The sequence below is a fragment of the Peromyscus eremicus genome, chromosome 2 (assembly GCF_949786415.1).
Source record: "Peromyscus eremicus chromosome 2, PerEre_H2_v1, whole genome shotgun sequence".
NCBI lineage: Eukaryota > Metazoa > Chordata > Mammalia > Rodentia > Cricetidae > Peromyscus > Peromyscus eremicus.
Window position 1 is genome coordinate 144,592,408 of NC_081417.1, and position 25,682 is coordinate 144,618,089.

A 25,682-nucleotide genomic window follows, 5' to 3' on the forward strand; every position below is an offset into this window, starting at 1 on the left:
TATTTTGTTAGTATCTCTGATTTCGCTGGAAAAAATATGAACTTTAATTTTCTTCTCTTTCCAAAGGGAAGGGAGGATGAGTAGAGGATGAACAGAAAGGGGACATCACAGTATTGACCTAAAAGCAGCTGCATCTGCCACTGGGACGCCATTTGATTGGTTTGTTTTTTGTTTTTCGAGATGGGGTTTCTCTGTGTAGCTTTGGGCCTTTCCTGGATCTCGCTCTGTAGACCAGGCTGGCCTCGAACAAACAAGAGATCCACCTGGCTCTGCCTCCTGCGTGCTGGGATTAAAGGCGTGCGCCACCACCGCCTGGCCACTTGATTGGTTTTTAAGTTGGTATTGTGTGCCAGGATGCATGTCAGAAAAGGACTGAGCAGTGAGCATCACAAACTGTTTATATTCCAGTGGACAAAAACACAATGGGCCGGATCCTGACAAATGCTGACAGAAAAGCCAGAAAGAACCTAAGTCAGGGAGCGCAGATTGGCTTTATTATTATTATTATTATTTTAACTGACATTTTGATTTTTTTTCCCCCTTTTTCTGGCTTTTCGAGGACAGGGTTTCTCTGTGTAACAGACCTGGCTGTCATGGAACTCTTTGAAGATCAGACTGCCTTTGAACTCATACTGTCTGCCTTTGCCTCGAGAGGCATGCACCACTATGCCCATATTCTTTTTTTTTTTTTCTGGGGACGGTCTTACCATGTAGATCCAGTTGACCTATAAGTCCAGGCAATCTAGCCTCAAACTCAAACATAGTCACCTGCCTCTGCCTGAGAGCTAGGACTTAAGGTGTATGTCACTACACCCAGGGGTTCACGATTTTTACCAAGTCTTAAGCATAGCACGGGTTCTGATTTTAAAAGGGTCATTGTGGTATTTGTATTATAGGTTTGTACCCAAGCACAGCACAAGAGGTGGTTAAGAATTTGGGTTAAGGTTAAGAAGCTGACAGTGGCCGGGCGGTGGTGGCGCACGCCTTTAATCCCAGCACTCGGGAGGCAGAGCCAGGCGGATCTCTGTGAGTTCGAGGCCAGCCTGGACTACCAAGTGAGTTCCAGGAAAGGTGCAAAGCTACACAGAGAAACCCTGTCTCGAAAAACCAAAAAAAAAAAAAAAAAAAAAAAAGAAGCTGACAGTGTCATGAGCTCTGGTGCCAGTGGCCGGACTGAGGGTGATTTCAAGGGTGTTGTGGTAGGCACACAGTGCAAACCTGTAGTCTCAGGAGGCAGGGAGAGGATCTCTGTGAGGTCCAGGCCCGCCTACCTACAATTCCAGGACAGATTCCAGGACAGATAGAACTATACAGTGAGACCCTATCTCAGAATCACAAAAACAGCAAACAAAAACCAAAAAGGAATGAGTCAAGGAATTTTTCTGGCCAAACATGGAAGGTTGGACCTGCCACTTTTGCAAAAACTGAGAAAAATAGGCTTCCCCATAGACATTCCGCTCAAGTTCTCAGTAGTGATGCTGAAGAGTCAAGTTTGGAGTCAAGAAAGACAAAATGCAGAGCCAAGTGATAGAGGCTGCTTCTAGGAAAATGGCCCTGAATAACAATTTCTAAAAGAACCTCCCCTCCGTCAACCGTGGGTGGAGGCGGCCACCATGCTAGGAGAGCACATAAAGGAGAGCAGGGCCCTGCAAAAGGTCAAGCTCTCGTTCTTTTCCCAAACAGTCTCACTGGCTGTCCTGGAACTGTAGACCAGGCTGGCCTCAAACTCAGAAATCCAGCCCCCTGCTTCCCAAGTGCTGTGATTAAAGGAGTGCGCTCCTATGCCCAGCTTTTATTATTTTAGAAAGATTGGCTAAAGATTTTATTGTTATGTGTGTGAGTATTTTGCCTGCATGTATGCATGGTGCACCCTCTGTGTGCCTGGAGACCATGGAGTCAGAACAGGGTGTTGAATCGCCCCTGGAACTGGAGTTCCAGATGGTTGGGAGCCACCATGTGGGTGCTGAGAATCAAACCTGGGTCCTTTGTAAAAGCAAGTGCTCTTAATCACTGAGCCATCTCTCCGGCCCTGGTTAAAGATTTAGTTTTAACTATGTGTGTGTGGGTCTGTGGAAGTCAGTATAGGTGTCTATGGCCCAAGTCAAGGTGCCAGGTCCCATGGAGTTGAACAGGAGGTTATGAGCCACCCAAACATGGGTCCTCCTAACTGCTGAGTCATCTCGCCAGCCACAGGTAAAGCTCTTAAATAATTTGAAAATAAAAAAGCCTCACAAAGTCTTACCAAGATTTAATGTACATTTATTCTTAACACGTGGAACATATAGTATAAAGATTTCATACTGAATAAATGATATTCATTAAGCCAAAAAAGGAAAAAAAGGAGGAATTTACATCAAGTTTTTAGCTACATTGTTGAAATACAAATATGCAGATTTTATCACTGAAAAAATCTCAATTGTGTTTCTTCATCAGGAACTTCAACTGAACCTAGAACTTTTTCACACCTCGATTAGAAAGGAAACAAAACAAAACAAAAACCCAGAAAAAATAAACTATAAGTTGATTGGCTGCCGAGACAGCAAGGACTTTTTACAGAGACCTGTACAGCACCGCACCAAGAGGGGCGATGTCTGGCAAGAGATTAAATAGCTGTGTCTCGCTTTGTGCAGGTCACCAACTTGTTAACTCGTCATACTATAAAGGGGCAGCGGGAAGGGGACCGAACTGTGGAGGTTCAGGGGTATGTGCAATGTACAACATCGTATATACACACGCGTGGCAGCAGAGCCGCTGCAGCTAAAGGTTAAAACCAGTTCTAAGAGGTGATCTCAGGGTTATTCATACAATCAAGGAGGAGAGAAAGAGGTCAGGGTGTTGTAGGTTCACACATGATACTTTGGGGGAAAAGCCTTTTTTTTTTTCTCCTCAACATTTAACTAAAAACATTTTTAAAAACCACAGCTTGCTGCTGAGCCAGCGTCCTCTCTCATCTCCATGTGAGACATTATTATTACAGTATGTTTACAGTATCAGGTGTACAGTACAGTACATGAAAGGGTCTACACTCTACTGCACAGGCCTCTCTAGTGAACAGGGGCTGCTCACAACTGCCAACTTCTCGGCTCCTGCGAGATTGTGAATGGACAGCAATAAACCACACAGTTCAGCAGTCACCTTTTGTCCTTCAGGGTTTTTTTGTATTTTTTTCCTTTTTTTTTAACCATTAAAAACAGTTATGAAATGTGGCATCCCGTTGATGCAAGAACCGGGAAAGCCATTTTTTTCCCCAAACTCACTGTAAACAACAGTAACTTTGGTTAAAATAAAAAAGTCTTCTATGTAGGCAGAGCTCTGTCTCTTCAAATAGGGTGGGGTCCTGAGGGAAGCAGGTGAGGGTGAGGAGGAACAGAAAGGTGTGAGGGAGTGGGGGTGGGGAGAGACTTTCCCAAGGGAGAAGCTGGACAGCACAGGGTAAACTGGATTCTGAGGTGGTTTTGCATAAATAAAGGGCAACAGTCAGTTTCTAAGTTCTCCACACACTCACACACACACAGGGAGGGGAGGTGTCCCACGGCTGTCATGACTGGCCAATCAAAAACAGTACATCACAAATGACTTGTGAAACCAATGAGTTCATCAACGGTGATACCGAGATGTCCAACAGCCGTGACTCATACAGAGTGAACTCTGAGTGGTTCTCGTCCACCTTGGCCAGGGCAAGCAGTGCACGGGCAGCCCGCCGCATCATGTCCACACTAGTGGGTTCAAAGGGCGGGTTCTGCATATGGAGGAGGCTGGCCTGGCTCTGCTGGAACTGTGTGGCAGCTAGGCTGTCCTCTAGGAAGCCCAGGAGGTTGCCGATGCTGCCCTTCTGCACTGCAATGGCCCGGGCTGCCAGGCTGTCCCCCTGTGCCAGATTGGCCAGCAGTACCACAGCCATCTCCCGGCACACTGGGTTCTTTCGGTCACTGAGGAAGCGCACCATGGTACTATACAACTTCTCCAGGCGGCTGAAGGGGGGCGTGGCCAGGATCAGGTCCACGTTGTTGTCCTGGATGCTGAGTTTGCTGAGGGTCTCCAAGACCAGTCTCTGGGGAGAGAGGACGGCATTGGGGCCGAGGGTGGAGAAAGGGTCCTGGGCTTCAGCTGAGGGGCAAACTGCCCAGTGTAGGAGTCCATCCAGCACAGGCAGGCAGATGCTCTCAGGGTACGGGGATAGGTCCAACTGCCCCGAGATGTTGGCAAGGGTGACCAGCGTGTTTTCCCGGAGCATCTCCAAGCAGTCCCACCACCACTCCACTTTGTCACAGCTCACCCCTTGGTCCTGTTCCTCCTCCTTCTCATAAGTTAGTGGCGCCTGCTTCCGTTCGGGATGCTTATGGTGCAGTAGGATCAGCTTGCCTAGGATAAGCAGCAGCCCCGGGTGTTTGGACATCTCAAAGTCGTTGCCTGGCACAAAGGACAGGCTGCGGATGGTATTGGAGACGCACACACAGCGCTTAGCCAGGGAATCCTGCCAGTCCAGAAGGGTACACAGTGGGGTCTCATCCTTACTGTGGGGTTCATCCTCTAAAATCTTGATGTTCCGGTGGCTCTGTGCTGGGCTAATGCCAAACGGAAACTTGCTGCTTTCCTTGGTGGCCTCTGCACTCTTTGTTCCCTCTTCAGTCAGCGTGCTCGACCGGGTGGACAACATGTCATCCATAGTGGCTGTGATCCTTTTTTCCGGAAGGCCATCAGGTGGGGGGCCCTCCTGCTCTGTCGTCCCTTGTGTACCCTCTACCGTTGTGAGGTGTTTCCGAGGGGGCGTCGGGCAGGCCACATAAGGCCGGGAAGGCAGCAGCTCTACCTTGCTCTCAAAGTGGGTCTGGATATGCTCAGTGGTATCCCCACCACCAATCCGCCAGTGCAGCAGGCCACTGTCAAACTCCTGCACGCGCCCAAGCTTATCCGAGCAGTCCACCACAAACGGGTCGTTTTTCTGCACAATCTTTACCGGAAGCTTGTCAAACTTACTGACTAGCTTCTCCTCACTATTCTCTGAAGCTGGCTTGTCCTTGCCTAAGAACGCCATCTCCTCATCATTTTCAACCACTTCTTCCTCCTCCTCCTCCTCCTCCGGTTTAGGATCTAGGAGTTCGTCTTCCTCCTCCTCCTCTGTGGGGGCTGGACTAGACACTTTGCTGAATCTCCCAGGGTCTAGTAATGTTCTCTGTCCTGGGTCCCCCACCTCATACTCCTTTAAAATGCCAAAGATCTCAATCAGGCATCGACGGAAGTATTCCACAAGAAGCTCTAGCAACCCTGGGAGCTGAAAGATAGAGAAAAAGAAATAAAACCAAGGGAAGAATCCTTGACCTGAGAGTTCCCAAGCTCTATCCAATTTTCTTTCTTTTGAGTGAGACATTTCTCACTTAGGCGGTAAATCTTCCCTTTCTAAAGGCTTCTGTTCCAGCAGACTGTTCTTCTTCACTTCTCTTACACCATTTCCTTCTCAAAGAAAGAGCACAAAGCTTTCTTTTGCCCAAACAATGGTCGCATAAGCCTGCCCCCAGCAGGCTGGAAATGTTACATCAGTAACACCCAATACCTTGAAACCTTTTCTTTCTGAATATATGTTCTGCTTTTCACCAGGCTCCTGGTCACTGCCACTGCCCCTCGAGGGTGGTATCTCTATTCCATGGCCATATGTAGCCCAAGTCTAAGCATGCTGGGATGAGCCCTTCCCAACACAAGCCAGCAAAGGGCATGGACTGTCAACAGGTGCTCATCTATGCTCCACTAATTCCCAGGAGATTAACTCTTGGCTGAACGCCTTCCATCCACCTGCTCATGAGAATCAGAACGCCCTTCGTCTGAATACTGCCTTTCCTAGAAATTAGCTATATAAAATGATGAAAAATCCCCTAAACTTCATGAAGTTGTTCTAGCATATGGAAAATAATGAAAATTTATTTCTCGCCAGGCGGTGGTGGCACACACCTTTAAATTAATCCCAGCACTCGGGAGGCAGAGCCAGGCGAATCTTTGTGAGTTCGAGGCCAGCCTGGTCTACAAAGTGAGATCCAGGACAGGCTCCAAAGCTATACAGAGAAACCCTGTCTCAAATAAACAAATAAAGCCGGGCGGTGGTGGCGCACACCTTTAATCCCAGCACTCGGGAGGCAGAGCCAGGAGGATCTCTGTGAGTTCGAGGCCAGCCTGGGCTACCAAGTGAGTTCCAGGAGAGGCACCAAAAGCTACACAGAGAAACCCTGTCTCGAAAAACAAAACAAAACAAAACAAAACAAAACAAAACAAAAAAACAAAAAAGAAAGAAAGAAAATTTATTTCTCTACTTTCTTGTGGATAGCAATATTATTCATGGAAATTGCCATGCTTTGGCCACCTGTGGTGAACCCCAAGTGTAATCTCAGTTCCAGGCTACTCTGGGCTCCCACAGTGACACATTCAGTGACGGGTGCTCGAGAGATAGATGGCTCAGCAGGAAAGAACACTGGCTGCATTCCCAGAGAACCTGGGTTAGATTCGCAGCACCTACACGGCTGCTAAAAAGTGTAACTCCAGTTCTAGGGGATCAGCACCCACTGTGGCCTCAGTAAGCACACAGGTGGTACAGACACATGCAGACAAGACACACATACAGAGACACCCCCCCCACCTTATATAAGAAAACTAATTAGATTAGTAATGCCGTCTTTTACTTAAGAGTAGAGACTAGAAAAATAAAAATAAAAAAGGAACTGCTAGGCTCACTGACACAGATACCACAATGTTATTCCTGGTAGATCAGAAATACCCCGAGTAGTCGATCTTCCTTTTTTCTGCCTTTATTATTAGTTTTTTACATATAGTCTCATGTATCCCAGGTTGGCCTCAAACTACTGAGGTAAGCAAAGATGACTTTGAACCTCTGATCTCCTGAGCGCACCTCCCTCCCTCCCTAGCGCTGGGATTATGTGTGTGTCACCACACATGATTGATGTGGTACTAGGAGTCCATCTCGAGCCATGTACATGCTAGGGAGCACTTTTCCATCTAAATTACAAAATTTCAGTCTCTAGTCTTCAATTTCTTTTTAATTAATCTATAAATAAAATCCTCCAGAGCTGGGTGGTTGTGGTGTACACCTTTAATCCTAACACTCAGGAGTCAGAGTCAGAGGGATCTCTGTGAGTTCCAGGCCAGGCCAGGTCTACAAAGAGAAACCTTGTCTCGAAAAGACAAGATAAAATCAATAAATAAAAGAAAAGAAGGTGGGCGGGAGGGAGGGAGGGAAAAGTATTTGGGTGGAGGGAGTGCCAGGCATCATGGAGGTCAGGGGATGGTTTCTGTGGAGTCAGTTCTCTCTCCTTCCACCTTTATACAGGAACTGAACTGCTAAACTCAGTCCCAACTGCCAAGTGCCTTTACCTGTTAAGCCATCTTGCTGGATTCTTCTTTTCTTTTTCTTTTTGTTTTTTGAGACAGGGTTTCTCTGTGTAGCCCTGGCTGTCCTGGAACTTGCTCCATACACCAGGCTGGCCTCGAACTCCCAGAGATGCACCTGCCTCTGCCTCCTGAGGGCTGAGATTAAAGGTGTGCGCCACCGCCACCAGGCTATCTTGCTGAACTGTTACCAGAAACAAAGTTTCTCCCAGCTGGGATTAAGTAGCTCCTTTAAGAGGAGAGAGGCTGGTAGATCTCTGTGAGTTCAAGGCCAGCCTGATCTACAGAGCAAGTTCCAGGACAGGCAGGGCTATACAGCAAAACCCTGTCTCAAAAAAAAAAAAAAAAAAAAAAGAAAACAAAAAGAAACCCCCAGCTGAGCATGGCACCCAGGGAGGCTAAGACAGAAGAACCTCAAGTCTAAGGCTAGCCTGGTGCAGAAAACTTAGTAAGACCCCGGCTCAAAACAAAATAAACCTCAGCAAGAGCTGGAGCACCTTGCTCCCAAATACAGTGTCTTTCGAATTTAGTTTGACACTAACAACACACGTAAATTATTACTGCTCCCATGCCCAGTGTCAAGGGAAGCAAAGTATAAACAAAGACTGCCAGCAAAGTGACAAGTGTTAGCCGAGGATGGCGTCCTTCTTGTTGTTGCTTAGCATTATCTACATCAGGAACGTCCTAGGCCTTCCCCACCTCGCCCAGGAACCTGTACTCACCTGACTGAGGTTGAAGGTCATAATGCTGTTGTCATCATATAGGAGGATGTTAATGGTGTCTAATGCCCACGTGCTTTCTGCCAGGAGCCCAGACTTGAGGGACATCATTACCCGCCATGCCTCCGGGGTTCCTGAAATAAACCTCTGTGTTGTCCATCCACCAAGCCCCGGCTGGCTGGAGGCACCCCAGGGCTGTCCCATTAGTCAGGCTATTCTGCCTTCATTGCTTCTAAGCTGTCTAGGACACCAGTATGTGGCAGAGCCTTAAAGAAAAACCTGAAGTCAGCTTATTTCTTCCACCCCTCAAAGTCTTTTGCTTTATTTTCAGTAAACACTATACCTGATTGAACCATATCCAGAATATCAGGATGGAGGAGGAACCACGTGAAAGATGGGAAGGGGTAGTAGATCCAGCCCCCCAGTCAGGGAGCTCTCCTTACCAATGTCTTTCATCGTGAGCCGCCTTCTCTGCTTCAGCACAGGCTGTGTAGCTTCAACAGAACCAGGTGGGAAGGTAATGTCCCGCCGAATCATAGGGGGCTGCACAGGGGTAGGTGCTATGTGCGAAGCAGGTACTGGAGGACCTGCCTTCTGCATTTTCATCCCAGAGTGCAGGAATGGAGATTTGCTAGGAGAGGTACGGTTCTCCATTGGCCGGGGTAGGGGAGCGGGGCTGGATACCTGAGGAATGTGATTCTGCATGCTTGGTGGGGGCTGATAGTTAGATGGAGGGGGTCTTGTCATGGGGGGAACAGGGGCTGAAGGACCATATGGAGGCTGGCGTGTGCCATGGGAAGGCCATGGGCCTTCATGATTGGCCCTCTGATCTGTGTGGAGCATTTCATCTGTTCGGTTCACACCATGATACGCAGGACCCTGGGGGGCAGAGCCTGTGCTCTGCCTATTGGCATAATTGTAGGTCATGTCATTCCGCCCCTGCCACATGGTGCCTTGCTGAGCAACCTCAGCTGATGCCTGTATAGGGCCGCCCATCATTTGTGGTGGCATGTTCTGCTGGGCATTGGAACCAGGAGGTGCAGAGACCCGGTCTCGGCCAAACTGGAATGGAAATTGGTTCTGGGGGCCGCCTGCTGGCCGGCGCTCAGTAGCAGCGGGGGCAGTGGCAGGATAGGCGGCGTTGCCGTACTGGTTGTACACATCCTGCTGCGTGGAAGGCTGGGCAGCTTGTTGCTGGCTGGCAGACTGGGACTGTGCTGCAGGCAACTGCTGCTGCTGAGGCTGCCCCTGGCCAGTGCTGTATGGCACACTGTATATCTCCCCTTCGTGCCGCTTGGCAGGAGGGCCGTATGTGCCATCCATCGGCCTCTTGTAATTCTAAGACAGAAAACAGAGGCCAAATTAATATTGTTTATTCAGTCACAGAAGTCACAAGTGCCATGGATGGCTCCCATTAGACATTAACTCATTTTCTTTTGCACCTTGGAAAGATAGGACACAGACGCAAAGAAAATACCTTTGTAAATTATCTTTGTTTTGTGTGTATGTGTGTAGCTCTGGAGCCTTTTCTGTAATGCACTCTGTAGACCAGGCTGGCCTCGAACAAACAGAGATCTGCCTGCCTCTGACTCCCAAATACTGGGATTAAAGGCGTGCGCCATCAGCGCCTAGCTTGCAAATTATCTTTTGAAGCTGTTTCTGAGAGCAACCACTATTTTCTCTTCTAGAGTTCTCCCTCCAAATAGAAAAAAAGACCTCAAACCAAAATAAAATCTGTTTCTAGCCCTTCTAGAGAAAAGAGAGAGACTTGAGAAACAGGGAGGACACTGAAATCTGACTCTCTGGGTAGAACTGCCTACTTGGGCAAGAATACCAAGGTAGTAGCCAAAGTGAATTTTGTAGACTGCAACCAATTAGACTTGGTGACTTACTGCTTTCTAGGGGAACCTGTGGGCCAGTGCATTCCCAGCCACCCTCCTCACCTGCTGCTGCTGCTGATACATTGTGGTCTGCTGGCTGGGGAAGGGGCTGCTGGAAGGGGTGCCTTGAGTGGAGAATTGATTGCCATAGGAATCATGTCTGCAGAAGACAAAGTGGGTCAGGGTGGAGAATCACAAAACCTGAGCCAACACTGTCAAAGGAACAAGGATTCACTCACCTTTGCTGCTGCTGTTGCTGCTGCGGGGGGTAGCGGCTAGGAGAATACATCCCCGAGTCTGGGGTGGAAGGCATGAGATTTGGCTGGGGGGCCCCAGTGCCCATATTTCCTTCAGGCCCGATTCCAGGCTCCGTCCTAAACAAAATTGAAGAAGGGAATTAATTGAACACAATACAGCTTTAGGGCACCTATGGCAGGACACGGGCAGGGGGCGCTTACCTCACTCTGTCATAAGGACCTCCATAGGGATAGTGCTGTCGTGGTCCCATAGCCACATTTCCCAGTCCAGGGCCAGCAGCACGGCTGTAGGGGTCACCCATCCCACCGTTGGGGCCCTGCCCTGAGGACATGAAGGGATCACTTCCTGGAGCTGAGTGTAGAAAGGAAGGCGATGAGAAAACTGGCCAGTTGACAGCTAGGCAAGGTACAGAAGGCCTGTCCCAAAGGTCCAGGCTCTCTACAGAGAATGGTTTGTTCCTACTACTTTTCTGACAGGATTAATGGAGAAATAGAAAGCCTTAGAAGTGGCTAGGTAAAGCAAAGGTTAAGAGAGAGATGTTTAAAAACAAAACACAAAAACAGAGGTAGGTGGCTCAAGATGTAGCTCCGTGGCATAATGCCTGCCTAGCGAATGGGATTCCTTAGGTCTAACCCCAGCATCACAGCAGAAAGAGAAGGCAGGCAGGGAAGAGGGGGAAGGGTATTGTCAGGGGATACAGAGAAGAATCTCAGAAGCTACCTCAGCCACAACACCAAGCCACTCACGCTCCCGTCTGCATAAGCCTAAGGTCACCAACATCCCGAAGTCAGTCACCTTTCCTCATGCTGCCGTAAGGATCCTTATTTGGCTCATAGGACATGCGCCCCATCATGTCAGAGGTATTCATACTGGGCTGGTACCCAGGGTTTGGAGTCATGGAATTCCGCTTCTGGAATGTGGGGTCACTTCCATCAGGAAAGGCATCCTGGATTCCAACTGAGTTGCTCCTGCTCCAGAGTGAGGAAAACTAATGAAACCCCCAGTAGACCAATTCATCATCTGAGCCAAGAGACACAGGTGTCACTAGCTGGGTAGGAAGAGGCAGGAACCATCCTCGGACTACACAAGTCTTACCCCCGACACACTCCAAGTTCTATCCTGCTCATGGGCCTTACCTCATGCCTGGTAAAGGGGGAATCTGACTATGTGGTGTAGATGCTGGAGTTGGTGGCTTCAGGTCTCCTCCTTCTGCCATAGAACTGCTGGTCGACTGAGGAGTTTGTGGCCCCTGCATAGATCCTGATCCCGCTGTGGACAGAGATGCAGAGTGACCAGCTTACTTGCCAGAAACATATTTAACTCTAACAAAACATGAATGCTGTAGAATCTGGGGGTGTGTGCGTGTGTGCATGTGTGTGAATCTGTCTGGAACTTTTTCTCAGCCTCCAGAGTATTGGGACTGACATTCTGTCTGCCATCCCAGGATCTCTCTGGACGAGATTTTCCTAAGGACAATAAATCCTTAAGTAGTCTTCTTCTTATAGCTGGTGATGTAGAAGGGCAAGTCTTAAGGAAGGCAATGGGTTTTGTCACTTATGCAGGCATGTCTTGATACAACACTGGCATGTAGAAGTTCACATTTGAGAGCTGCACAACTGAGCTATACTAAATAAATATATAACATATACACCCCACCTTACTATTTTATGTTTGGTTGCATTCATAGCTTAGAAATGAAAAGACGACGTGGCCATATTTCACCACACCAGGACATTAAGTCACAGGTAACTTCCTGACTGCCTTGCTTTGTTCTCCAAAGAACCTGTCTAATGCTATCAACACCACGATGATGGCAGAGCAAAAACTGAAATCCAGGGTGCAGGGGAGTCACATGGCCACAGCCTAGATGTTTCTATTAAGCACCCAGCACAATGTCATCCTCAGGTTCCAATGTTGCTCTAACTAGATGAGCACAGAATTCCCAATATTAGTGTTTGCATTAGTTACAGTTTCCCAGCACTAGATATCCCACTACTGAGACCTCCTCAGCTGATGAGTCATCTCAGGAAGGCATTATTCTCTCAGAGGTCAACGATAGGGCACATATGTTTACACCTACCTTCCAGGGCCCACGCTAGCCTAGGCCCCAGCCTCCTCTGAGAAAGGAGGGGAGGCAGAAGCATTCCTATCATCAAAAAGTCCCATTCATATTCCTTCCTACCCCTCCTTCCATTCATTACCATCTTAGCTCTCTGGGGAATTTAGGGCTCTAGTATGAGCTGCATTCTAAGGCGCTGACATCAGCAGGCCAAAGCTCCCAGATGGCCCAGTCACACTGCTATTTGTCAGTTTTCCCTCACTCCTCTGGTGTCCCTCCCACTCACTAGTTTACAAACACTTGGCAAGATGCCAGGTGTACAACAGGAAAATTAGAAAGTGAAAACTTAGGGCTGCAGCACAGCACCTCCCAAGGGAGTCGCCATCGCTGCTCTTTAGTCTGCCGACCTGCAATGCCACGTGGATGGGTAAAACACACATCTCTGGCATCTGCTCTGCTCCCGGGAGGGAGAGAGAGAGGGAGGGAGGGAAGGCACCACTACTTAAGGAACCCTGCAGGCTTTTAGGGCTCCCAGTCTTGGGGGTGCTTGCCCAGTCTTACCAGGAGACGGAGGCTGGATCTTGGGCTGGGACTTCTTGGAATCAGCAGCTGCAAAAATGTCTGGGGGAGGGTCTTCTCCCCGTTCAATCTTGCATTCGAAGGCGTAGAGACACTGGATATACTGCTTCTTCAAGGAGCTGGCTGCACTGCTTGATGTACCCACATTGAGGTTGGTTGCAAGTTCCCGCCATTTTTTGTTCTTGTTGACCTGTGAGACCAGCAGAAGTGTCAAAGCATACCCGGCCATCCAGCTCACAAGCTACAAGCCCAAACTGGTAGTAACTGCAGGCCCCACTGCTTATTGAAAACAGGGCAAACAGCACACCAATACGGGAACAGCATTCAGCGTCTGGTCTTTACGCTCCAACCCTCACCCTCTGATGGATTGACTTTGTCAAGCTAAGGATTTTTACACAATTGCCTGCCTTCAGTGTGAGGGTGACAACTTAAGTGTGGTCAGTCCAGAATTCTTCAGCCTCGGGGCACATTGACCAAGACCATTTCCCAAATGTTCCTTCTAATCTGGCCTGGGCTAGCTGGGCAGGTTTTCACTGTGTATTCTTAAACACCAGGGCAAGCCTATCTCTAGTGCTGAGAACACCGACATTACAGTCCTGGTCCAAAGATCACTGGGTTATTATGCTTTTGACCTGGTAACTGCAAATCCATAGTTTAGGGAAACAGAGAGAGAGAGAGAGACACAGAGAGAGAGACAGAGAGAGAGAGAGAGAGAGACAGACAGACAGACAGACATCCTACACTGAAAGGAGGTGACCAGAAACAAGACTTCCTAAGGCGGTGATGTGAGTGTAACACCTAAATTCAGCAATGGTCTTGTGTAATTCTGCATATTCTCTCCCATCCCCATGCCATCTGGCCCTATCTACTGGGACAGCCTTGACTAATCTGTCAGACAAGCTCAGGGCTCAGCCTTGCATTTCTTACAGACGAGTTCACATCATCTTTAGAATACAATTACTTAACAGCAACTAAACGATTTCCTTTTCAAACTGGAAGACAAGCTCAGGCTCAGAGATTCCTTCTACACCTCATCCCGTGTTCAGTGAGTTCAGGGGCAAACAATCAGAAATAAGGCAAAGTTATTAAGCAACCAATCCCCCTTTCCATAACGAGCATACAAGTAAGTAGTAAACTAGAGCGAGAAGTAGGAATGTACCCAGGGTCACCTCAGCAGCCCTAAGTGGCTTGGCTTCCCACGCCAGTGACATGGTAGTTTGCATGTGCCCCGTTTTGTTTTGTTTTCCTTTGTGGGGGAGGGGAATGAAGTCTGAAGGGAGAACGAACTCATAACTGACTGTCATCTGGATCCATTCCAGTGACTTTCGTTTCTGCTGGTGACAGCTGTTTTCCTTTCTGACTTAGGTTTGGAGTAAGTCTCTCCCTGTCAGGCTCTCCCAACGCCACCCAGGAGTTTCTGGTCTGGACAATAAAGACAACCCCAGAGAAGACAAGTCTGCAAGGCTACACCATCAGTCAGTGAAGCCTCACCAGCGAGTCCCCAGCTGAATGCAAACACAACTGCAAAGCACACAACAAGGCATTCAAGCATGGACTGACCCACTCTCTGAAGTCACAGTGTAAAATGACCAGGCATCATTTTTCACCCTTCTACTTCTTCCCATAACTACTCTGAACTTCTATCCGAGACGTGTCTTGAATTCAAAGGGTCAATGAATCTGGCTGCTGTACCACACTTACAGACCAAGTGATTCAGTGGGACCCACCCTTGCTGAAGCTTTCCACTTTTATTTCTAACATTTGGCAGGACAGAAGGTTACACATGGTCCCTGTCTTACCATCAGGAAAATTAAAGCTCATATGGTTTATAGACCTTGGCTAAGGTCACATGTTTGAAGTGTCTAAGAGTGCTATCCCTGTAGAATGAATGATACCGTCAGAAGCCAACTGTCTGGTACGTACCTGAGTCAATCCACCAATCTCCTTCACAGACACATAGAGGCGATAGAGGTCCAGAGGCTTCCTACCCACAGCAGGCAGATTGGTCATACCCATGGCCTTTTCCTCTGTGAAGGCCAGGTATCGGTCCACCCACATCTTCCTCTCTGGCTCACCACCCAACTCATACAACTTGGTGATCTTCTCATTGGTTGTAGTAGAAGAGCTGGATTTCTGGAGGGGAGGATCAAAACCAGAGACTCATCAAAGCCAAAGCCTGTGCATATGAAGGGCACCAGAGATCCCTTCTTCTCTGTCCCTCCCTCTTTGAGAGAGAAAGTCTTCCAAGAGTCTGGGCTGGTCATAGAATCCTCCTGCTTTGGTCTCTTAGGTGTGGGATTATATCTCAGAAGTTACTGGCTCTTTCTGTTAATTTGGGTGTGTGACTTTTTATTGGAAAGTTTTTTTTTTTTTACAATATATTAAAATTTAAAAATTACATCATGTGAATGGCTGTTTTGTCTGTAGATATATCTGTGCACTACATGTGTCTAGTGCTTGCAAGACCAGAAGAGGGCACTGGATCGATCCCCTGGAGCTGGAGTTACAGACAATTTGAGTTGCCATGTGGGTGCTGGGAATTGAACTCATCCTCTGGAAGAGCAGCCAGTGCTCCTGACCACTAAGCCATCTCTCCACTCCCTTATTAATTGTGTGCTTTTGTTTTTGTTTTAGCCAGCCCTGGCTGTCCTGGAACTCACTCTGTAGACCAGGCTAGCCTCAACATAGAGACCCACCTGCCTTTGCACTGTGAGTGCTGGACGTGTGCCAACCCCCAGACCCAGGCTGTTGTGTTTCAATAATCAAGTTTATTTTTTAAAACATACATGGGTGCTAGGTATGGTGGTACATGCCTTTAATCCCAGCACTCTACATATTGAGGAACCAACCATTTTTGCTACTCTTGAGCAATGTCAAGGAAGAGAAAGGCAGCTAGTTGCCTACAGCACACATAATCATCAGTGTCCAAGCATGGGAGGCTGAGCCTCCCTGAGAAAATTCTATACTGCCAAGTATGGTACTTTCTCTGTAACATGTGGTGGTTACAGTATGCTGTTATGTACACGGAGATCCTAGAGACAGTCTCCAACAACTGCATGAACAGTCATTCTAGGACTCTTCATGGTAGAGAACAATGGAAACTTCGTCAGAGATTAGTGTCATAACATGCTAAAATCTTGTCATTCTCTTTCATGTTTCCTTCTTATCATTCAGGGAAGGAGAGAAGACACAGAGCTGAGGAGATTCAAGACAAAACTCATCACCTTAGATTTGGATTCTGTCTTGGGGGTCCCATCGGCCTTGTTGTTCATCTTTGTGGCTGGAGTTAACTTAACATCCCCAAGGCCCATCATCTCGGGGCTGGCTGCCATCCCTGGAAAAAAGAAACACAGTCAAGTTAAATCAATTTGCTACAATGTGAAGAGCATTCTTGAAGAAATCTCTGGGGTGAGCAATGAATTATATTTACCTGCTGAATTGTTGGCCATGGTCCCACCCATAGGATATGGGGGTCCCTGAGGGTTGATCATGCCAGCCATACTATTAATCCCCTGTCCATAGGGAGGTCCAGTTCCCATCATGCCCCCTTGATTCATATTCAGGTAGCCTGGTGGCCTAGAAGATGATGGAAATTAAATACAAGAAAAGGTTAGGTTAGATCTGGACATGAACTAAATAGGGTTGTATGATCATCTAATTAGAGTAAAGTCAAAGTTTCTCAAAGCAGACTCAGGCATATCTAGTTATTCCTATCTTCTACTTCCCACAAAAGGTTCAAGGAAGGTTTGAGCTCTGCATAACCAACATTAGCTTAGTCTGAAGGGGATCTCTAAAGTTGCTGTCTTTCTATTCAAAGGCACTCTTTACAACAAAAGGCCTATAAGCCATGCTCAATTTTAACACTTTTTATCTGTCACACTAAACACCCAGATTGGACTCCAGCATTCTCTCTCCAACTACCCTTTCTTGCCTAGACTCCAAGTATCGGGGCCTACAGATATAAACCAACATACCTAGCTTAAGTTCTGTATAGATAATACTTTGCCATATGAATTTTTACTCTAAATCCTTAAGAACTAGCACATTTGTGTGTGTTTGTGTGTTTAAACTATAAGAAAAGAGTGCTCTGAAGAGCTCTGAATACACACTTACATGCAACTATGCATGCACACACACAACACTCTGTTTTAGGACTCGAACTGTACATGGACATCCCTTCACTTCCCAGGCCTTACCTGTTTTGGATAGAGTTGGCAGCAACATGCATGGCAACAGCAGATTCTTGAGTTTTCCGGTTCATCCCCCCTGGTGGGGGACACATCCCTGACCCAACCTGAGGTGGCATATTGGCCATATTAGGACCGTAAGGCCTGTTGCCCATTGATGCATGAGTCATTCTCCCTGGAGGGAGTGTGCCATAAGGTGGGATTCCAGGCTGCCCGTGCATTTGACCTCCAGCACCCATAGGGTTCATACTTCCAGCCATGCCTGCATTGGGGTAGTTGGCATTGGGCAAGGCATTATAGTTAGGCTGCCTAGGGTAGCCTCCTGAGGGGGGAGGGAAAGAGGACACAAGTCTTGGTTAGTGAGCCCTAGCATTTATCAACTCTAAAACTCCAAACAATGAGAATCAATCAATATTTTGGTTAGGAAATTGAACAGCTCCATGGTTTGTTTGTTTTTTTTTTTTTTAAAGATTTATTTATTTATTATGTATACGGTGTTCTGTTTGCACATATCCCTGCAAGCCAGAAGAGGGCACCAGATCTCATTACAGATGGTTGTGAGCCACCATGTGGTTGCTGGGAATTGAACTCAGGACCTTTGAAAGAACAAGCAGTGCTCTTAACCTCTGAGCCACCTCTCCAGCCCCTGTTTTTTGTTTTTTAAAGGAAAGTTAATAAGGGGAGAATAGGAGCCTGTGAAAGTAGGCATCTGTTGCCCTGCCCCCAAATTTGGGGGTAGGGATTGCTGGGGGTTGAATCCAGGGCTTTGTTCATATTAGGTAAGTGCTATATTACGGAGCCATACTCCAGCATGACTGCCCAGCACAGAGAATGGATGGCTGTTACTATCTAGGCCTTTCAGCCTCCAATAGAATCTTTTCCTATCTACATATTCTTTTTGCCTCTTCCCCAAACATTTTATTTGTGTGTGTGTTTGTGTCTATGAATGCACATGGATTCACAGCACAGTGCCTTTACCCGATAAGTCATTGTGTTGGCCCAGAAATTCAAAGGCTTTTTCAGGAGGACAGAATTAAGTGAAGACAAGATGGAACCTTGTCCTGCTCTACTTCAGGGCCTAGGCTGGGTAAGCCAAGAATAGTCCTACTCTTTTAACCCAGCAGTTAACTTATCAGCTGTTTAATCCTCTCACCTCTATCTCCTTCTAACTGGGTAGCACACTTACCTTGTGGGCCATACTGACTCCCCTGGGGGCCATAGCTCCCCATGGAGTTCTGCTGGTAGGAGCCCATGCCTGTGTGCATCTGTCCTCCAGAAGGCTGACGTGGAGATAAGGCCGAGCCAGGCTGAGGGGAAGTGTACTGGGGCATTTGGGGGTTCCTCTGCATATAACCTATTTGTGGATAGAATCCATATAATTATCTGCTCGGTACAATGGGAATAAATGCTTTCCTCACTCTGCTGGGATGTTTTTTGGCATGGAATCTGCTACTGTCACTTGCCTCTTCGGGTACCTTGAAAGCGATATGCCATTTACATAGGGTATACATATCAACCTTTGTTTTCTTGGAGACTGATTCCTCTGTATAACCCTGGTTGTCCTGGAGTTCACTCACTAGACCAGGCTGGCCTTGAACTCAGAGATCTGCCTGCCTCCCCAGTGCTGGGATTAAAGGCATGTGCCACCACTGCCCCATATCTTCATACTAAATAGAAAATTGAAAGAGAGCGCTGACCAACCACCAACAACAATGTAAATGATCCAATGAGGCACAGTGAATGATGTAAGCTACCAACATGCTGGTCAGCCCCGAGATATGCAGAATAACTGCAGGGATGCAAACATGGCCGAGCTCACTGAACTTCACAGCTTTCTGCCATGTGAGTCTCTAAAAGTTCTTGCACAGGGCACTAAAGTAAATACTTTAGTACCAAGTACATCCCACTTGCAGCCCTGGGACAGCTATGAATGTGGCCCAGCATAATTTATAGTTATCATGTCACAATGTTAGTGGCTTGGGTACCCGTGCTAGCCCCTGTCCCTATTCCAAGCCAAGTTCTCACCTCGATCTTGGGCAATGCTTGATTGGTTCATGGAAGGATGCATGATGCTGTCTGACTGGCCACTGGGTGGCCGAGGTGGCATCTGGTTGCCTGCTCCAAACAAAACAAGCAAAAGTAAGCAAACCATGGCTCAGCCTGCAAATTCTAGCTAAGAGGTGAATTTGGAGCTGGAAATGGCCAAACACTTCCTATGTCATATATAAAGAGGTATCTACCCAAAGGTTTCCCACCTCCCTTCTTCAAATGCTAAGGGAATCCACGCAGACAGGAATAAATGCTCCCTTATGTCACCAAGCCCACGCCGTTCCCTCTTCCCTGAGGTCGGCACTTGCGGGTACCTGGTACTGCAGCAGGCGACAGTGGTCCTGAGCGAGACTGAGCGACACTGGCAGGAGAGCCAACGGGGGATGGGGAGGGGCCTCGGATGCCAGGCAGGTGAGGGGAGGTATGAGGAGAAAAAGGAGACTGAGCTGGATTACTCTGCTCTCCTTGGCTGCTGGAAATCCCTGATGTGCTCACGCCAGGACTCAGAGCTCCTTCTGTCCCCATGGGGAGATCATCTATTGAACCAGATAGATCCTGAAACACACACATAAGGATATAAATTAGTAAAACGAGGACAAACACTACATGCTTGGTCACAACACAAGATTGCATATAGCAAACTTCATTAAGGACCACAAAGTGTGTATTTGTTACTTGGTAGGCTTTCTGGACCAAGCTATTCAATACTTCTGAACAAGGTGGTACACATTTCTAACTCTAGCACTCACAAGACTGAGGCAGTAGGATTGTGAGTTTAAGGCCAGTCTGGAATATATAGTAATAACCTGTCACAGGACAAAACAACACACACACACACACACACACACACACACACACACACACACACACACTCTGTGCTGGTACTTAATTCAGGCCAGCTGGGTCTATACAGTGAGTCCCAAGTCAATTAAGAGAGCCTATCTCAAAAACAAACCAAAACAACAAAAAAAACCCCAGAAACCAGTCAGCTACCTGCTACGTAGCCACCAACCAACTGAAACCTATCTCAATTCTGCTCTTGTATACAAGTAGCCACAAACATTGAAAACGTATATTTGCATCAGTAAAGCTTTATTTATAAAAAGTGCCTGTTTCAGTGAGACTTAAGGGCTATGCTAGTACCCCCGCCCCTACGCCTCACATAATGATTTCCTTTTTATGTTTTGTGCATTGGTGTTTTGCTTGCATATGTCTGTATGAGGGTGTTGGATACTCTGGAACTGAAGGTCCAGACAGTTGTGAGCTGCCATGTGGGTGCTTGGAATTCAACCAGGGTCCTCTGGAAGAGCAGCCAGTGCTCTTACCTCTGAGCCTTCAGCCCCGTTTCATAAGGACCCTTTCCATCCAAACCTCTGTAATATATGGTGGAGGAGGTAAGAAAGCACATGGGACATGGGAAAGAGAATCTCTTAAATGCCAAGAAGGTCTGGCACTAAATTTCCAATTCCTGATGGACAGAAGTTTGTCAGATGAACAAACTCAATGTTCTAGTCTAGTACTAGTAGGTTCCCTCATGCGCTACAGTCTTTACTCCTTTGAAAGCTGCCAGCTTAGGAGATGACCTCCTTGCTTACTGGAAGAAGAAATTAGTGTATTTTGCAAGATAATAACAATCAGCCGGCGGTGGTGTCTTACACCTTTAATCCCAGCACTCGGGAGACAGAGCCAGGCGGATCTCTGTGAGTTCGAGGCCAGCTCAGGTTGGCTTTGAATTCACTATAAAGCCGATGATGACTTTGAATTTCACCTCCATGTTCCAAGACTGCAGGTATGCACCGCCAGAGCTGATTTCCCAGATTTATTCCTGTGGGTGTATTATTGTGCTTGTGTGTTTTGATATGGTTTGTGCAACCTGCACTTGTGGAGAGCGGTAGTCAATCTCAGGTACTGTTCCTCAGAGTCAAATGGAACTGGAACTGAATAAGAAGACTGAGATGGCCAGCCAGCAAGCCTCAGGGATCTCTCTGCCTGTTTCTGCCTCCCTGGCATCAATATTACAAAAGTGTGTGTACTACCATGCCTGTTTTTTTTGGAGAGGGCCAAAGACCCAATATTAACAACAGTTATTATTTGACCAACTGTTATGTGCAAGGCAGCTGTGCTTCACTCTGTCACTCTCCAACATCCTACCCTCCCCGTGTCTTTTATCTCATTATTTCAGAGGGTCTCATATAGCCCAGGTTAGTCTCAAACTGCTTATGTATCGAAGGTGCTAGGCTTACAGAGGTGCACCACTACCTGGGCTTCACTCTGCGCTTTCTCTCTCCCTTTTTTTTGAGATAGGCTTTCAATGTAGTTCAGGTTGGACTCAAACTGAGGGTGACCTTGAATTTCTGATTCCCCCTGCCTCTATCTTCCAACCAAGTGCTAGGATTACAGACAAATGTCACCATGCAAGGATCAGGCTGGTATTTTTTATATTTTACTTTTTTACAACTCTTGGTTTTACATACTACTGCCACTATCATTTTGAAGATAAGGAAGCTGATGCTTAGAGAGACGAAGTATGTGCCTCAGTCATCTGGGAACTGAGTGGTAGTTTGAACCCCAAGGAGAAAGAATACTTCATGCTTAGTTTCATTCATTCTCTTCTCCATTATGCTCCAATACTGTAGGAATTGAGGAAAAACCAGGCTACATTCTCGAGTTAAGAAAACAAAGTCCAAGCCGGGCGGTGGTGGCGCACGCCTTTAATCCCAGCACTCGGGAGGCAGAGCCAGGCGGATCTCTGTGAGTTCGAGGCCAGCCTGGTCTCCAAAGTGAGTTCCAGGAAAGGCGCAAAACTACACAGAGAAACCCTGTCTCGAAAAACCAAAAAAAAAAAAAAAGAAAGAAAAGAAAACAAAGTCCAGCTTTAGGTGATTATTACTTGTGATTTTGGGCAATCTTGCCAATAAGCTGGGCTGTAATTTTCTTGCTTATACAATAAGAGAGCTAGACAAATTTGAGTTTGTGATACTAGTGTGGGGCATGCTCACAAAACCCACCAGCATGCAGGGCGGCTGTGGTGCACACCTTTAATCCCAGCACTTGGGAGGCAGAGCCAGGTGGATCTCTGTGAGTTCGAGGCCAGCCTGGTCTCCAAAGTGAGTTCCAGGAAAGGCGCAAAACTACACAGAGAAACCCTGTCTCTAAAAAAACAACAACAACAACAACAAAACCCCACTAGCACGATAGTTAGGGCCAAAAGACCAGCTACAATATTCTAGAATAAGAACAGCAGTGGGGGAGATGGAATAGCGGGTAAGATAAGGATTTGATTTTGGATCCTTAGCACCCATATCAAAGCTGGGAATGGTCTCGAACACCTGTATTCCCAGCACTGGGGAACAGAGACGGGAGGGCTGCTGGGGCTTGATGGCCAGCAGGCAAAGCTATAAAATGGCAAGCTCTAAGTTCAATGAGAAACACCCAATAGAGTAAGCAGAGTACTAGAGCAGAACAGTCAATGTCCTCCTCTGACTTCCACAACTACATACACAAACACACACAAACCCCACTCACAAGCATCTATCACACACATACAAATTAATTTTTTTTTCAATTGAGAGAGAGAGAAGGAGGGAGGGAAGAAGCATACAACATCCAAGCAGCAGGAAATATTGGTTGGACGTATTCATTAGTCCTAGGAGTTTACCACATGGTAAATGTTTTTTGTTTTTTTTTTTGTTTTTTTTTTTAAATTGGAAATAAGGGTTTAAAAGTCTCCAAAAGCTGCCGCCCACCCCACCCCTGTTGCAGGGGACAGATACTATCCTATCTCATGACCTTTCTGGCTTGGGACACACCTCTGCTTTCTATTCTATAAAAGCCAGTTTTCCAGGTCTTGATTCACAAAAAGCTGATGTCTGGGTGTTGAGTCCGACCTTCAGTGTGCTAACAAGTCAGGTCTCTACCACATACTTATAAAGATACAGCTTCCTCAATCTAAGCCCCTACTTTTCCCAGCAGTGGCTGCCTTTGGCATTTCAGAAACCCATGTTCTTACAACGCTACCAAAAGAATCCATCTAATAAGTATTTCTTGAGAGAGGAGGGGGTTGCCAAGAGAACTGTAGAAATGTCTCTTTAGTAGAAAGCTTCTTCCCTGGGTTTGCTCTTCTCCAAGTATAAGCCTGCCGAGAGATGGGAGGCGAGGATCAGCCCACTCAATGCCCTTGCCAGTTCCAAGGAAGCAGCAGGGCCAGAAGAATTTCCTCACGTGTTTCCAACGTGTTTCATGAATTTTATTGCTCATCTACCATGCAGATCAAAAGCGCTGGAGCAGGTCCAACTATTTCACACAGAATCTCACACTCCAGGCTGGCTACAGCCCCGAAAGCCTTCAGTTCTTCACTTGAAATACTGCCCAATGTTATTTTGGGATGTGACCTGATAGAGGAAGCCCATAGGGACTCCATGACGATAACTGTTCCAGCTGTGATTGGTTGCCCAGCCCTAGAGTGTGCCAGCATGGGTCTGTCAGGCTCTGCTGACAAACAGAATTCAGCAGCTGACACCTTCTCTTCACACCACAAAAAAACCGCGCCTGAAATCACAGTCCATACCTCATGGTGGAGGTTGGGGGCTGTGCTCTTGGGAGGAGGGGGGGGGAATTACAAGATCCATCATGAGCCAGCTGCCTGGTGAAGCAGTTAGCTACCAGTTCAGGGTTAAAAGAGAGCAGGAAGATGATCTCCCAACAGAACTATGCAAGGATGATGAGCACGGCAATCATATACTTTTTCCTGCGTTGGTTGAATCTGTTTCCTCCCTCCTGGCTTCTGCCCTGTGAGGGTGGTTTTCTACATTTCTACAATCATAAGAATCATACAGTTCTTGCATCTACTTAGTTGTGAGGAGATTTTACCTAGCTTTGTGCTGTTACTGGCAGGTAACATTTATTTAACAGAACTAGCTAAGGGCTGAGGACACTGCTCACTTGCATGTCTTGTGAGGCCTTGGGCTTGGTATTCAACATGGAAAAGAGGAAGAAGAGAGTCAGGTAAATCCTACCTTGTTTGTGTTTTTTTTGTTGGTTTTTTTTTTTTTTTTTTTTTCCGAGACAGGGTTTCTCTGTGTAGCTTTGCGCCTTTCCTGGAACTCACTTGGTAGTCCAGGCTGGCCTCGAACTCACAGAGATCCGCCTGGCTCTGCCTCCCGAGTGCTGGGATTAAAGGCGTGCGCCACCACCGCCCGGCTAAATCCTGCTAAATCCTACCTTGTATGGGTGTGTGTTATAGCCACAGGCACACACTCTGAATGATCCTTATAAGAAAAGACTAAATCCTAGTGCTGGCTTCAGCAGCACATGTACTAGAAAAGTCTAAATTCTTCACATAAAATAAGCAAATCTACACTGACAGTTTGTCAGTCCTTCCCCTACCCCAGCCCAGTGGCAGAGATGCAGAGACACATGCTGGAGAATGGGAGAAATCCTCAAGAACACTGGAGAAATGTAGAAAACCACCCTCACAGGGCAGAAGCCAGGAGGGAGGCAACAGATTCAACCAACGCAGGAAAAAGGACAATTAATTACTTAAAACAAATAGATCTGGGAGATTTAAGCCTGGTGGTGCACAATTATAATCTCATTACTTGAGGTAGAGTTCAAGGCCAATCTAATCTACAAAGTGAAACACTGTCTTGAAAAGATGGCTTTTTTGTTGTTGACCACCTTAAAAAAAAAAAAACTTTCTTAGCACCATGCTTATTTAACAAAGGTAGCAGTAAGAAGAGATCACTTCTACCAAACATTCTAGAACAGACAAGCTGGTATTGGATACAAAGTCAGGAATGAATCCAAACACAGAAGAGGGTGCCCCTTAATTCTTAGTCTAGTCCTCTGCTGGAGATTCACACCAACTTTGTTCTAATCCTATTATTTCTGTTGCTCCTTGCTCAGCTCTGCAGAGATCCTTTCAAACTATAGGAAAAAGTGGGCCTTGTATAGGGACCCCATCCCCAAGCTAAAAGATGGGAAGGCTCCTTCCTGAGTGAAGGAAAGCCACTAAATAAGCTTCAACTTCCTCCCTCCCCAAGCAGGTCACACAAACACTCCAGCAACAGGGCAACCGAGGACTCCTTGAAACAAACCATGTCAGCTCACTTTTTCCTCACCAAACCAGAGAACAAGGATGAAGACCAATTGCTTTAAATGTGTTATAGCTGTAACAACTTTAAATTAAAACCCAATTTTTGCCTTGGGAACTTCAAAACTAAATGCAGTAAGTAGTGTGTGAGTCCTCACAGTCCTAACTACTCAAAAGGCTAAAGAAGGAATACTCAAGTCCAAGGCCAGTATTGCCAATATAAATATAAAAAAAAACAACAACAACCCAGTTTTACACTCCTAAGATATGCTGGCCATTCTGTTAAGAGTATCTATCTTGAGCGTGTGGCAGTGGCACATGCTTTTAATCCCAGCACTTGGGAGGCAGAGGCAGGTGGATCTCTGTGAGTTCGAGGCCAGCCTTGTCTATAGAGCGAGATCCAGGACAGGTCCCAAAACTACAGAGAAACCCTGTCTCGGAATAACAAACAAACAAACAAACAAACAAACG

The 25,682-nt window shown here is 46.9% G+C and overlaps 1 protein-coding gene across 2 annotated transcripts in view; it reads right to left on the minus strand.

Moving 5' to 3' along the window:
- Positions 1 to 2,247: 2,247 nt before the first annotated feature.
- Positions 2,248 to 25,682, minus strand: part of Arid1a (AT-rich interaction domain 1A) — a 79,823-nt gene continuing 56,388 nt past the window's right edge. The window contains exons 5-20 of one of the 2 annotated variants that reach the window (XM_059255136.1): positions 19,435 to 19,675; positions 19,097 to 19,186; positions 18,258 to 18,425; positions 17,081 to 17,393; positions 16,315 to 16,460; positions 16,109 to 16,218; positions 14,808 to 15,017; positions 12,867 to 13,074; positions 11,383 to 11,515; positions 11,042 to 11,214; positions 10,447 to 10,597; positions 10,228 to 10,362; positions 10,052 to 10,148; positions 8,552 to 9,446; positions 8,112 to 8,242; positions 2,248 to 5,272 (exon numbers count right to left, since the gene is read on the minus strand). In XM_059255136.1, the coding sequence (XP_059111119.1) occupies positions 3,539 to 5,272; positions 8,112 to 8,242; positions 8,552 to 9,446; positions 10,052 to 10,148; positions 10,228 to 10,362; positions 10,447 to 10,597; positions 11,042 to 11,214; positions 11,383 to 11,515; positions 12,867 to 13,074; positions 14,808 to 15,017; positions 16,109 to 16,218; positions 16,315 to 16,460; positions 17,081 to 17,393; positions 18,258 to 18,425; positions 19,097 to 19,186; positions 19,435 to 19,675 (4,935 nt within the window). In that variant the 3' untranslated portion in view covers positions 2,248 to 3,538. Of the gene's footprint in view, positions 5,273 to 8,111; positions 8,243 to 8,551; positions 9,447 to 10,051; positions 10,149 to 10,227; positions 10,363 to 10,446; positions 10,598 to 11,041; positions 11,218 to 11,382; positions 11,516 to 12,866; positions 13,075 to 14,807; positions 15,018 to 16,108; positions 16,219 to 16,314; positions 16,461 to 17,080; positions 17,394 to 18,257; positions 18,426 to 19,096; positions 19,187 to 19,434; positions 19,676 to 25,682 lie in introns of both variants that reach the window. The other variant, XM_059255135.1, reaches the window with a different exon arrangement.